The sequence below is a fragment of the Watersipora subatra genome, chromosome 1, assembly GCF_963576615.1.
Source record: "Watersipora subatra chromosome 1, tzWatSuba1.1, whole genome shotgun sequence".
Classification (NCBI taxonomy): Eukaryota; Metazoa; Bryozoa; class Gymnolaemata; order Cheilostomatida; family Watersiporidae; genus Watersipora; species Watersipora subatra.
In genome coordinates, this window is record NC_088708.1 from 20,640,463 (window position 1) to 20,654,793 (window position 14,331).

Below are 14,331 nucleotides of genomic sequence, written 5' to 3' on the forward strand. Positions count from 1 at the left end.
AGTATTAATAGAAAACCAATGCACAATTTTATTTACATTTCAAAACGTCATAGCTAACAATATCAAGAAGTTGTGTTATTTATATAGATTTTTAAAAAGTTTATTTAACAAAACTATTTAGAAAAAATAATAACAGTAACATATTGTCCATCATCGATGTTGTTAGTGTGACTATAACACTTCAATAGTCATCCAAACTTATAATTAAATATTGTAATAATCTCATAAGAATCGTTAGAAAAAAATATCATCGTCATTTCCTTTACTTTCACTGCTTTGGACATCAGTTAAGAATACCAAAGTACTCAAAAGTTTCAAAAATGTCAGTCACTTTGAAATCGGCAAAAAAGAAACGATTTCAGTACTCCTACATTAATTACAGAAACCTTCGACAATTCGCCAATGCTATAGACTGGTGAAATGTGCACGTTATTCTTTTGTGAAATGCGCACGACTTAATGGTTCTATTCTCTGTCGCTCGGCAGTTCGTTTGCCGGTCTTAATTTTGATAAAAGCGAGGCTTTGCAAGTTTTAATAACGATTTTCGGCCAAATAAATCTGTCTATTTGTGTATAATCCTATCAGATGGGTAAGGTTTAGGAATGTGTCGACAATTTTCAAAGACTTGGTAACATATTTAAATATGTTTTTATGTGTTTTGTATTGTTATTATACTTAAACGACTCTACGCAAAAATGGTTAAATTTGTTGATGAGATTTCGGCACAAGGGTTGCGACGTTGTTGATGAATAATTTTTGTGAGTTGTGTGCACATGCATTTATCATAAAAACTCTCAAACATTCACTCCGCTCGTTTGGTTGTGGGATTAATTTTACCAATCAATAACAATCTCATCATTGCCCCTTTAAAGGTAAGCGTGAAAAAGTATCTATCGATGACTGGAGGTGAGCCAACAATAAAACCAGAGTTTCATTAACTTGAAGTTATCTACTTCTTGCCACATTTGACAATATGCAAATTAGCTCGGTTTATTACTTTATTGATTAAAGTACGACCCGTGTGACAAATCCTAATCATTATTTTTAGAATTCACTAAACGTGCTTGTTAAACAGCAAGCAATCAGTAACTATTAATACAGATTTTAGGAAAAACATGAAATTAGTTGCTGGCAAAAAGACCTCTAGCACATAGCTATTGAGAGTCTCACTCAATAGGAATCTTGGAATTGTGAGAGACATGAAATTGGAATCCAAATGTCATACTTGTACTCTATACACGTGAGAACACAAGACATTAAAGATGTGGTTGTGTCAAAAAGGTCGATTTAATGAAATTAAGACTAATAAAAGGCTAAAACATCAGCTAAACTTTGATGTCATTTTTGTCTTTGTAGACTAACCCTGTCCAGAGATATATGCGTTTGAATTAGGTCATCTTTTAAAAAGCTCAGATTCCAGCGGATGCTTCATTCGTGACGTAACGAGTAATACTTCTAAAAAGAGTCCACGAGCGATAAATATCAGATCGCTTTATTAGTCAATCATCAGCACGGAATTTTTATAAAGGTCATCATAAATGTTACCACTCGTAAAAAGCGTTGTCTGTGATCTCAAATTTAGGGATTTTACTCTATTATTAAATCGCATCGAGATTGATATTTACTAAATTAATTAACATGGTTACTTTAATAAATTACTCGATCGACACATTTCATTGACAAACAAAAGAATTGTAAAAATGCTTCCAGTTCCTGCGAAGGTGACACTGAGTTTTCTGAGCATCAAGTGGTCAACGTTTGTGGCAGACGGCTTATAGTTAGAGCTGACAGGCGTCAGCAGCGTTATGCTACAGAGGAAGATAGGAGAATGGAGGTAAATTTATCTTTTACTTTGAGTCTCCTATAGATATACTGTTGTGTTTATATTCAGATTATATTTCCGATTGAGGCTATAATGTAATTTCCTGTGCGCGCGTGCAAGATGTACACTGAGTTCTTGATGGCTTCTTTTTAATCCATAGCATCTAGCAATACAATGGTTTAGATTGATGAATATACTAAAGGTAATAAATTTAGTACTCATGAATACATTTACTAATTAATAGAATTATAACTTTTTGCTATCACCAATCATCGTTTTATAATTTTTTATAGTTTCACCTAGCTATATTTGCTTCAAATTTTCTGTGGCAGTTATAGCTAGTAAATTAGACTTATGATTAGACTTTAGATGTTCACTTCTCACTTGTAGAAAGTAAGAAAAATCGATTGATCAATGCACATCTTTAACTTCCAGAATCCAAGCTTCGAATCGTTGGCTTGGCGTACTGATGCTTTTGTTGAACAATTATTCATTTTTGAAATTACACTCGCAATTTATCTAACTCCCAGTTTGAAAGCTTTCAGTAGATACACGTCAGAATGACATATCTATGAATGTCATATATTTATTGCATTTGTTTTATTGATTACAGGATGTTTATGTGGTCCCTCCAGCGAAGCAGCTTTGTCAGTGTGGGAACTGTCATAAATGGGAAAAAGAGACTTGAATGTGTGCTGCATAGCCCAACAAACAACATATCAACTGATAGATAAAAAAAAACTTTCTTTTAAAATCAACTAAAATTTGACGCAATCACATATTTAACGATGCTCATAAATACTCAGACTCAAGTGTATAAAATACGCATGTTGAGACTGAATATCTGAGCAGGCCCGTATTCTCTGGGGTGGCTAGCCGGCCCCAACTTTTGTAGGAATTTTTGGAGGCTAAGTATAGTCAAACTCGGAGAACTCGCCCTCGGATAAAATGTAAAATTTTATCACGAACACTTGGTTAACTCGAACGGATTTGTTTGGTCTGTTCCCACACAATGATAAACTGCTTTACATAACTCGACCTCAACATCATTAACTCGAACAGTTATTTGCCCAACGGCTATGGGAACGGTTTTTATCGCTGTAGAATATCACTTTATTCCAAGCCATAGAGATAAATGTTAACTTTTAATAGTTCTTGGGCATCATTATTATCATGATTGGCAAGATATTTTTGTTAACGACTTTTATAAAGGTTTGCAAAAGGTCAAGTTTTACCAAATATCCGTTTGGCGATGGCCCAACGAAAGCGTAAAAACCTTCGGATGAACTTAAAATAAAATCGGCAAAATTGATCTTTGTTGAAACGCTCAAAAGAAAAAAGATGTCTTTTTTCTGAGCGTTTCAACTGCGGTCAAGTTTAGCCTATTTTAATCTGAAAACGTCCTGGCAGTCACATCACCTAAAACAAACAAATCTCAAAGAATAGAACAAATGTTTATACTTTCCGATAAAATATTTTAAAACTTTACGTGAGATGCCCGGTTGAGGCTCTACATGAAAGAAACCTGTTGAGGGGGCTGATACCGCCCCTCCAAACCCCCAGATGCCCATAACTAGTCGCCTAACATTAGCCGCCCCAATATGCAACCAGGGAATACAGGCCGGCATCTGAGCCATCTGAATAATAAAAACAACTGAACAGGTTTCAATAATACATACGCATAAAAATACAAAAAATATTTGTAAAACCAGTCACTGTATATATTGACCTCAGTGACCTCAAATATTAGAACCACTGACCTCACATACTAGATTATGAAAGAACTAAAACTCACTGTCTATGATGAGAAAGAAGTTGAGAAAAGGCCATTCACACTCGATGCCATCAAATTTCTGCAAAGACAACAAAAATCATCAACCTACCAACACTGATAATTTTGAGTGAGAAGTAGACCAACACTGATGAGAGTAGGGAGTGAGAAGTAGACCATCACTGATAAGAGTAGTGAGTGAGAAGTAGACCAACACTGATAGTAGTGAGTGAGAAGTAGACTAACACTGATAAGAGTAGGGAGTGAGAAGTAGACCAACACTGATAAGAGTAGTGAGTGAGAAGTAGACCAACACTGATAGTAGTGAGTGAGAAGTAGACTAACACTGATGAGAGTAGGGAGTGAGAAGTAGACCAACACTGATAAGAGTAGTGAGTGAGAAGTAGACCAACACTGATAGTAGTGAGTGAGAAGTAGACTAACACTGATAGTAGTGAGTGAGAAGTAGACTAACACTGATAAGAGTAGGGAGTGAGAAGTAGACCAACACTGATAAGAGTAGAGAGTGAGAAGTATACCAACACTGAAAAGAGTAGTGAGTGAGAAGTAGACCAACACTGATAAGAGTAGTGAGTGAGAAGTAGACCATCACTGATAAGAGTAGGGAGTGAGAAGTAGACCAACACTGATAAGAGTAGTGAGTGAGAAGTAGACCAACACTGATAAGAATAGGGAGTGAGAAATAGACAAACACTGATAAGAGTAGTGAGTGAGAAGTAGACCAACACTGATAAGAGTAGTGAGTGAGAAGTAGACAAACACTGATAAGAGTAGTGAGTGAGAAGTAGACCAACATTGATGAGAGTAGAAAGTGAGAAATAGACTAACACTCATATCAGAAGGGAGGTAGTAACGTCGATTGCGGTCTTCAAGAGCTGTACCAAATCCATCTCTTTTAAACCTTCGAAAACCGTGTTGCCCCTTGAGGCAGTCCGCAATCGTTCTGAGTGATGATGGTTTGAGCCGGGCATCGTGAACGGCAAAGCAAGGCCAAGAAATTGTTGGAAGCAGTGCTGCATCAGTCATCTGAAATTATACAAAAGGTGGTGAAATATTAAAAAAAAGCTGCAGCATAAAGACAAAACTGCAATAAAGAAGGGGAAAAAGGTGAGAAGAAATTGTAAAGAATGTAATGACAAAGTGAAATATTTAAGGAACTTCCAATGACAAATACTGCAAGGAAATATAAAAAAAGACAATCATAGTAACTTGAGAACATCACGAAGCAGAGCACTATCTAGCTGTTGACCTTTGAACTTGACTCTCGAGGAATGAGATCCTCAAATGCTGTTTTATTTCTCATGTGAGCATCAACATCAGCATACACTACGGTCCAAGCTGCTCCATATTCACCAAACAGGTTAAATCCATTTACAGCCTCTAATGCAGCTTTTGCCATACCCACAGTGCTACAATGTATGTAGCGGAGATGCTAATGATGCTAGAGAAACCAATGCTTCAGAGGCTGGCAAGGGAAGACAGGTGTCGCCTAACCTATTATACATTATACATTCTTTTGAACATCTAGTTATAATAGGTGTATGCAAACTATTGGTCAAGTTTTAGGTTACTTATGGTGACATACAGACCTTCGCAACATCACCTCGAGAAAAAAAAAGATCAATATGTTAACATAAACATACATTTTTATGTTAACATGAACATATATGATAGTAACATATTATATGTTAACATAAACATATATGTTTATGTTAACATATAATATGTTAGCATAAACCAAAAAAAAATCCAATTAAGTGTAATACAAAGAATGACTTATAAATACTGAATTTCATTAGTTCTACCATGGCCCTTATATTAAAAATACTTCTTAATCAATTCTATATAATTAAATAAAAATCACTTTGAGATAAAATATATGATCTAAAACTTTGAGATTTAAACATGATCCATGATTGCCTTCTTGTCACAAAATCTTGACATATTCGGATATCAATACCTATATTCTCATGCACTCTGTTAGCATAATGACAGCAACTGACACTTTAGCATAATGATACCAGCGTGTGGATCATATAAACTCATGTACTGCACGTATACACAAGCAGGCTGTCGTTTGCATAGGTAATCCAACAATAATATTTCATTGATGATGATATTACACACCGTCACAGGAAGTGATGTTTTGCGAAATTTAAAACAGTAGTTTTTGGTGTGCAAATACTCTATGAAACGTGGCGACTTCATCATTGCTCAGTTTACAGCAATCATGGATTTATCTCTTAAGAGTATAATACTTGGCAACCTAAACTCACTTATTGTAACAGGGGTAGACAACCATTTGTCTATTTTTATTGACAACAGGAAAGATGAAGAATATGGCGAATAGATTTGGTAGCACCTTTATGTACAGCCTGAGAGTCAGCCTTCGCCTACAGCCTGGGAGCAAGGAAGTGGGTGAGGTTGGGTACAACAGTAAGTTTTTCTCACTGCTGACTCTTGCACGAATGTTAGAGAATTTGAATGTGATTAAATTTATCGTAGAAGACAAGATAGCCGTTGAATTTGAGCAGGCTGATGATGTGAGCATACATATGGCCTGCACACATTTAAACAACAGAAATTATTTATCGAACCGCTTAAAAATATAAGAAATAGAAGACATTGTTATTAATATGTTTAAATTACCCAATAGAACAAAGACCATCAAATGCATTGTAACGCGAATGGCGGCTTTAGCCACCTTGCTGTAAGTGTCACTATAGTGGAAATGGCAAAAGTGGGCAGCGGTAAACTATTACAGAAGTAGAGAATGACGGAAGCAAATATCACACCTGGCATGCAGCTCGGGTGTGCCATTGTTGTACAGACTTCCCCTTTGCCACATGCCGAAGTCAGCTATTCGATAAGCTCTTTCAACACAGTATATGAGATTTTGAATAAAATCCACCTCATCGCAAGTGTATATAACCTACAAACAACATGAGAGGATTAGATGTCAATAGTTACAAGTTCATAGTTGATATTGGTTGATAGAGTTGATACACTTGTAAAGTTCACAAGTAGACAGGATCAACTGCGGTAAACAATTGGATATACCTCAAGACCTGATGCAATCATCTGGACGAGAGATAAGAGAAAGAGGCTGATTATGTCCAGCTGAAGATGAGGATAATTCTCAACAGACAGTGCCTGTCCCGTAACCATATCAAACCTCATGTGTAATGCATTCTCTGCAGCTTGATTCGCTAAAAACTTCTTCATCTAAAAATAATGAAAATCGGACAAATGAATGATTAGATGAAGCGTGACGCAACTTGTTTATTGGCCTTATCTAGCCGTTTTATTTATGACAATCTAATATTATGTGAGAGATGAACATGAAAAATTAATGCACCAATCGCAAACGCAAAATGATTCGGCAAGTTTTTATAAAGGCACACAAATATGATACAATAAAAGCAGGCATACTGAACAGAGATCTACCAAACATAGAGTATTGATACATGATAGGACAGAAAATGAATTTACAGCAGCCGTGATAAAAAATAGAGTGCCTTATGTATTTGGTGCATCCAACAGGTGATAATGCCTCTCATACACTTGACGACTGTCTGTCCGAGAAGGTGAGCCCTGCCGTAGTCTTCACAATGAAGACGTTTGTAAGAAAGATGAAGAGACCAGATACAAAGAGCGCAGTACGTCGAGACTCTCACATCCCCAACATTGCAGCTACCGTGCGTCCTTTCTGGAAACAACCCAGTGGTTGGACTCTGGAACTGTAGTATAGTCTCCGAGGCTATAAGGAGTAAGTCAGGAATGTAGACGGAGGATAACTAGTAGATAGTACGGGGGGACAACTAGTAGATAGTACAGGGGGGACAACTAGTAGATAGTACGGGGGGGACAACTAGTAGATAGTACTAGTGAGAGAAACACAAAGCTTACTCAGGTTGAAGAGATGATGTAGAAGGGTGATCTTTTCCTCAGTATCAGCCACTGCTGATGCTGCTCGAGATGAACTGGCCATGTCATGTGTATGCTCGGAATTGGCATCAAATACGCTTGAATTTGATGATGACATCTGAATGCGCTATGCTTCCCATGAACGCAGGCTTATTTTGTTATTCAAATTAAAATATGCAACGATGTTTCACATGAACATTCCAATTGATCTCTTCTCTGCAATGACATCACAGACTCCTACAAGCAAAGTAGTAGGACAAGTATTTATAATAAAATGAGTGGGAGTTTTGAATGCATTACAAAAAACTGCATAAAATAAACTTAGAGCATATAACTCTTTGATATGCAAAATGCAAACAGCTAACTTTGAAAGTTCAGTGTTTTAGTCAAATATGGTGTTCTGTAACTTGACGATAAAATATAATTACCTTTGTTTGGAATACATTAGTAAATATAAAGTAGTTTATAAATTTGCTATAAAATGTAACACAATTCCAAACTTACTCTTTCTGGCTGATCTCGAATTGTCAAAACAGGCTTAATTTTCAATCTTCACTATGTGAGGCAATATGAACTATTGACTAAGCAACTGTGAAAATATCTAATTAGCAGTATTTGAGAGTGTCATTGCACAAAAGTTATCCAAAATTTAACTTTGGTTTCAGCGTAAAATATAAAGTGTTGCTTTTTATAAATTGCATAACTCTCTAACCACACTTCCTTTAGAAGCTTTTACACACAGCGGAGTATTTTAGAAATGTTAAGCGGTGAAGGAATCATTTTAGATTGGAAACTACAAACTCAAGTACGTGTATGTATAAAAGATTTTAATCATGTTTCCGGATACACAAAATCTTATCTATAATAAAACAATTGTAAAACGCCATTTTGATTTCGTAATGAAGCCAACACAGAATAAGTGACAACTCAGACTTTGATAGAGGTTATTGAGTATCACGACCAAGAAATACTAGGTGTTGATGACCGTTCAACTAGCAGCCAATATCAAATTAGAAGACAGTATTAATAAAGGAAAAAAATCAAAAATCTGCAGTAAGACAGATGTGCATATACAGAGGAACCTCTACTCACAAAAGTAATTCATTCCAAAAGCTTCATAAGTAAAAGATTTCGTAAGTAACAACCTATTTTACCATATAAATGCCCTAATTCATTCCAAGCCTCTAAAAACTCAGATATGACATTTGTATAAATTATCACATACAATAGTTAAAACCAGTCAGAATTATATAACAACATAATAAATAGAAAAAGTACACATCGAACAAAGAAAAGACAGTAAAATAACAAATAAAAACTATGAACAGTATTTTTTTTTTCACCCTTGGCGTTGGCCATCTAGACAAGGCTAAGAAAAGACCATTGGAAGTTAGCAGATGATAGTCAAAAATGGTGGGTGATGTATTGCTGTTTTGGTGTTGTATTGCTCAGAAAACATCTCTTTAAAAATGTAAGTAGAAAGAATTATTTACATCAGCATGAACTGAAAAACTGTCTTCATGCAGAAAACAAGAACTGGAGTTGCTAGAAACAAAAGTTGTCCTACCAGGCTACTATAATTGTGATATATGATAGCTCCAAATTACAGAATGAGTGAAAACAAAACACATCGTTTCCTGACCTTTGCTAGCGAAAGAGACTGAATGAGGCGCGTTCCAAGTCATAACCATCAGAAGAAAATGGGCCAAGACATGAAACTAACAAACGGTCCAAAGTACAAAAATCCTTTCATATCTAGAAACATCTTTGTAAGTCAAAGCAAAGTTTCTACCAAAAAATGTTTAGTATGTGAAGTCTTTCGTAAGTAAAGGTTCCAAAAAAACTGCCTAGGATGTCTTTAAAACATCCTATATTTGTGCTCAAGTGACAAAAAAAGCAAGAAAACTCTGAAAAAATACAAAACAGTACGGCAAAAGGCAGATATATATATAGGTAAATGATATAAATGGTAAAATATGTATATATATTAATTGTTATGTAAAACAGTTGCACTAACTTTCAACTACTGGCAGTTTCATGACTTCTGTCTATCTTCAAATAGACAGAAGTCATGAAACTGCCAGTTGTTGAATGTTAGTGCAACTGTTTTACATAACTAGTACTATTTGCTCCAATTTCTTGTAGAGCTCTTTTATTTTAGTATTACTTTACTGTATTATTTTATAATATAGTAGCATCACAGTTGTAATTATATATATATATTTTAAGAAAATGAGACTACCAACTCATGGGTAACTACATTAGATCAAGAAGTAATTCAAGATAATTCTACCCAGCTTAGTGTGATAAGCAGAAACAGCATGACATAACTAAATAATGCTTTCTATTAACAGTTTGATTAAAGAATTAAACTATTTGTATGAACCCATTCTACATTTTATGTTTTTCTATTGTTCAATTTATATTTTTAATATAATTGTGCAGTGTAATTAAATCTCCATTGACTAGAATGTAAAAACATTACGAGTAACTTTTTCACTAGTCATAAAACATGCGTTTAGGCTTTAACTTTCTTGCAGGCTGCAATGCAGTGAATATGGCGAGCATGAATACATTTGTGTTGCGGTCACAGAAACCATGGTTAAGTCGCAAATCACGAAGTTGAGTTATCCGACTTTCAAGTTGCACCAACTGAATTTATAATATTGGTAACGATTTTTGTAACACGTGCATCTGGATCAATCAAGGAGTGATCTTTTTGAATCTGAAGTCAGTTTAGCCAATAAAAGTATTCAACCCTCGGAAAAACCCTCTTAAAACCGTTGCTAAGCTAAACAGGAAGTACTGAAAAATGGCGTCCGATAAATATAATCGTTTCTTTTTTGCCGATTTTAAAGATAACTCTGACATTTTGGACACTAATAATCAGTACTTTAGTGTTCCAACTGATGTCAAAAGCAGTAAAAGTAAAAGGAATTACGATGATAATTTCCTAACAATTCTTAAAAGATTATTACATTATTTAATCATAAGAATAATTATTCGATTTTATAGAATTATTATCAGATTTAATTATAAGAAAAATTATTCGAATTTCCAAGATCGAAGTATATAGTGACCGATAGTGTGCAATATATTACTGTTGTTACTTTTTTTAAAGATTTTGCTGATGATTTGGCTGTGCCCGATATCGCTGTACTGCCAAACCGTTTTAAATATTTACAAAATTAAGTAATACATTTTCTTATAAATATACAGCTATTTCTGTGACAACCAGCTAAAATCTGTTTAGATTTTTGAATTCAGCATAATTTTTTGAATAGAAACACAGAAATGTTGATGAATATCACAACCTCTCGATATTGGTTGCTATGACGTTTTGAAATGTAAACAAAATTGGGCAGTGGTTTTCGTTTCTCAAACTTTAACACCAGTTTTCTCGGAACTATGTTTACGCACTAATGGTAAACGCGCATTCAGTTTATTGACCATAAAACCTGCTGTAATCAAGCTAGAATCAACATTTTTTTGCAAAATAACTGTGAGAATTTTCTCTTTCTGCTAATGTAGATAACTCCAAATCTTACAATCCCGACTTAAACATGGTTTCTGTGATCATGACCCATTTATTAAGCCACTTATCCTAATGCTCTTATTAATTCTATTCTTGTCTTAATGGTTTTGACAAGGCAAGTGTATTGTTAATGGCATTAATTCATTAGAAATGAACTAACAGTAATAGCGAATAATTATTCTCAAGCAAAATCTAACTGGTCTACAGTCAAGAAGCTGCTGATAAACAACTTTCATCAGAAGAGTAACAATTAGAAACGGGTCCATCTATGTAACTGAAGTTGAATAACTTTATTGTATCGGCTTGATTAGCCCTTTTTGCTGTTGTATGGAAATACTACGAAAACAGCATACCAATAGAGAATGCAACCAGGCCACAAGATAAGCACACAATACCTACAAGCAGCAAGACGCCCAAAGACATCTAAAGATCCAATAATTAGAAAATGCCAAAAAATAATTAAAAGATCCAAAATTGGAGGAATCAATTATAGAAAGTGTATCAACACCAGATGGAGAACATGCCCAAGGAAAATCAAAGCAACTAAACCTACCAACCACCATTACCAAGAAACTACCATAGAACATTAGAGATGAATCAAATGAGTCACATACAGATCTGCCACTCCTGTCAAACATGACCTAGACACCAGGAGTGAGTCACGAGTTCCACTCTACATGACCACATCACGAACACCAGCAAACAAGATATCTTCGATTCCTGACAAAAAGCATTGAACCTTAACACTCAACCTACACCCACAGGCTAGCCATCCCACATGCCAGACATCCATAAAAGAGAACAGTTCAACTGTTTCAACTATTGAGACTCTGCATATAAGAACTGCCGTGACTCTCATCTGATTATTGAAACTCGCAGCCATATGTACCGAGTGAGCAAACACGGCGACCGTTCGAGTAAGAGTGTAACTTTTATTGGCGAGTTACACCTCTTTTCATTAATATTATTGTTTAGAATTTTGTTAGTTGTGTATTTTAATTGTTAACTTATAGAGTAAAAAACTAACTTTTACTGGTAAATATCAGTATTGCTTACAACAGCTTAACACCTTCACTTGTACCTGAACCAGTAATAATTAAATTAGTTCCCACAAGCTAAGCAAAAGTGTACAAACTAAACATAGTCAAAATAGAATAATAATATAATAGATTCGAATTAGTTATGCATAACATAATTGCTCCACTACCACACATAACACTACCATTTGGTCTCACCACATTAGACAAAAACCAAATGAAGGAAAACTAGCCTTTTTCACTTTTTCATAATACCAGTGTTAGTTGCCCTGAATAAGAAAAACCTCGAAAATGATATTACAAAAGTACATTGTCTAACAGTTTCAATATTTCAAAATGATTAAGCCTTAATGTGTGGTTAAAATGAACAATTTTTTGTTTTAATCCAAGACTGTTGCGTACTACAAATGTACATTATGTTGTGCCACGAGAATTTGGTACGCTAATACTGAACACTGGGTGCTGCTCAAAGATTCTTTAACTTACTGGCCTCACCTCTCGCTTTGTTCTTGTAGAGAAATCAGAGGTTGTCAAGAAAAACAGAGCTTCAACTTAGTAATGCAGCTGGTCTAGTAGTTACGGTGTATACTGGTTACACAAGTAGGTGTGGTCATTCCCTATATCTTAGGAAGGTAGAAGAATATGGTATTTTTATGGTTGTTATATATATATAATATATACATACATATTATATATATATATGGTTGACAAGTAGGAATCCGACAATGGTAAAAGAATAACACTCGTCATGGTGAAAGAATAACACTTGTCATGGCGAGAGAATAACATCAAGAAAATAGCATGCTCACTCATCTTGAAACTTTAGTGCATGAAAAAGTTTTGTCTGATGTGGTAGAACAGATATACTTGGGGGGAAATTGGCAATTGACTACATGCTAGCCCATACCTACCCATGTAGGCTTTGTTAAATTAACAAAAAAGTAAAGAGCTTCACTTTAGCCTTAGATGAAGATCCAGACGGCTAGGCATGATTATCAAAAAGCATTTTTTTACCTTTGGAATAATAATGATAGAAAACTACACAACAAAAATGTGCTCAGAAACCATCGAACTTACATAGCATAACATACAATTAAAAACGAGTGCATTGCAACTACGTCGAATATCTTGGCGCTCGATTCATATATTTTATTCACGCCACACAAAATGTATAAAAATATTTGTAAGTCTCCATGCTACTTAATTTTATAAGAATGCATATACTAACTGGTTCGCTAGAAAACAACTATGAAGAACAACAAATGTTCAATAATGGTATTCAACCCTACTGCGGCATCTCCTCCGCCAGACTACCACCTGGACAACAATCCTCTTGAGATCGTTGCTGAAACTAAATAACTTGGCGTGATACTACAATCAGACCTAAAATTTAACTCTCACATACAGGATAAAATATCCAAAGCAAATCGCCAACTTGGCATAATCAAACATGCGCTCCACCATGCTCCAGAGAAAGCCAGACTTCTAGCGTATACAAGCCTTTGTAGACCCTATGTTGAATATGCCAGCTCAGTTTGGGACACGCCCTTCAACAAGTTAGTTCAAGATATTGAGATGGTGCAGAACAGAGCCATAAGATATATTGCCAACATCAAGGGAAGAGAAAGCATTACTGCTGCTCGAGATTGACACACTTGCAGATAGACGTATGAATATAAGACATACTCTCTTATACCGCATTTTGTCTAATGAAGAAAACCATAATGCTTTGTCAAGCTCATATGATGAACTTATACAAGACCACCCTACTGAAATGGCGACAATTAGGGCTGCGGCAAGGGGAGAGCCTCCTACAATATTCGCCAACAAATCAATGTACCATAACAGCTTCTTACCACGAACTGTCAGAGAACTTAAACCAAAGATTGCTTGCTAAGTGCTCTCGTAACATACCGATGCTTCTAAGATGCTGCTATAACATATAGTCGCGACATAGTAAGACACAACTGATAAATGCTAGCTAATGACTTTAATCTATAAGGCGCACCATTTGTTCCTGCTCTAGTGTGTCCAAAAGAAGAGAGAGCAATATCAATTAGTCTACCGACAAAATACCTACTGTTGAGCTGTTAATGTACCAAGTAATACTACATCATTTAAAAATTTGACGACCAAATGAATTCAATATATTAAACTAAAGGCTGATCACTGAACAAATTTGTTCGAACACATTTATTACTTCACAACCTTGCAGAAA

At 35.3% G+C, this 14,331-nt stretch overlaps 1 protein-coding gene across 1 annotated transcript in view; it reads right to left on the minus strand.

Moving 5' to 3' along the window:
• Positions 1–14,243, minus strand: part of LOC137394574 (phosphorylase b kinase regulatory subunit beta-like) — a 29,725-nt gene extending 15,482 nt beyond the window's left edge. The window contains 8 exon segments of the mRNA XM_068081307.1: positions 3,618–3,701; positions 4,439–4,640; positions 4,864–5,023; positions 6,410–6,546; positions 6,675–6,839; positions 7,133–7,374; positions 7,524–7,778; positions 14,194–14,243. Of these exon segments, the coding sequence (XP_067937408.1) occupies positions 3,618–3,701; positions 4,439–4,640; positions 4,864–5,023; positions 6,410–6,546; positions 6,675–6,839; positions 7,133–7,374; positions 7,524–7,659 (1,126 nt within the window). The 5' untranslated portion in view covers positions 7,660–7,778; positions 14,194–14,243.
• Positions 14,244–14,331: the final 88 nt, after the last annotated feature.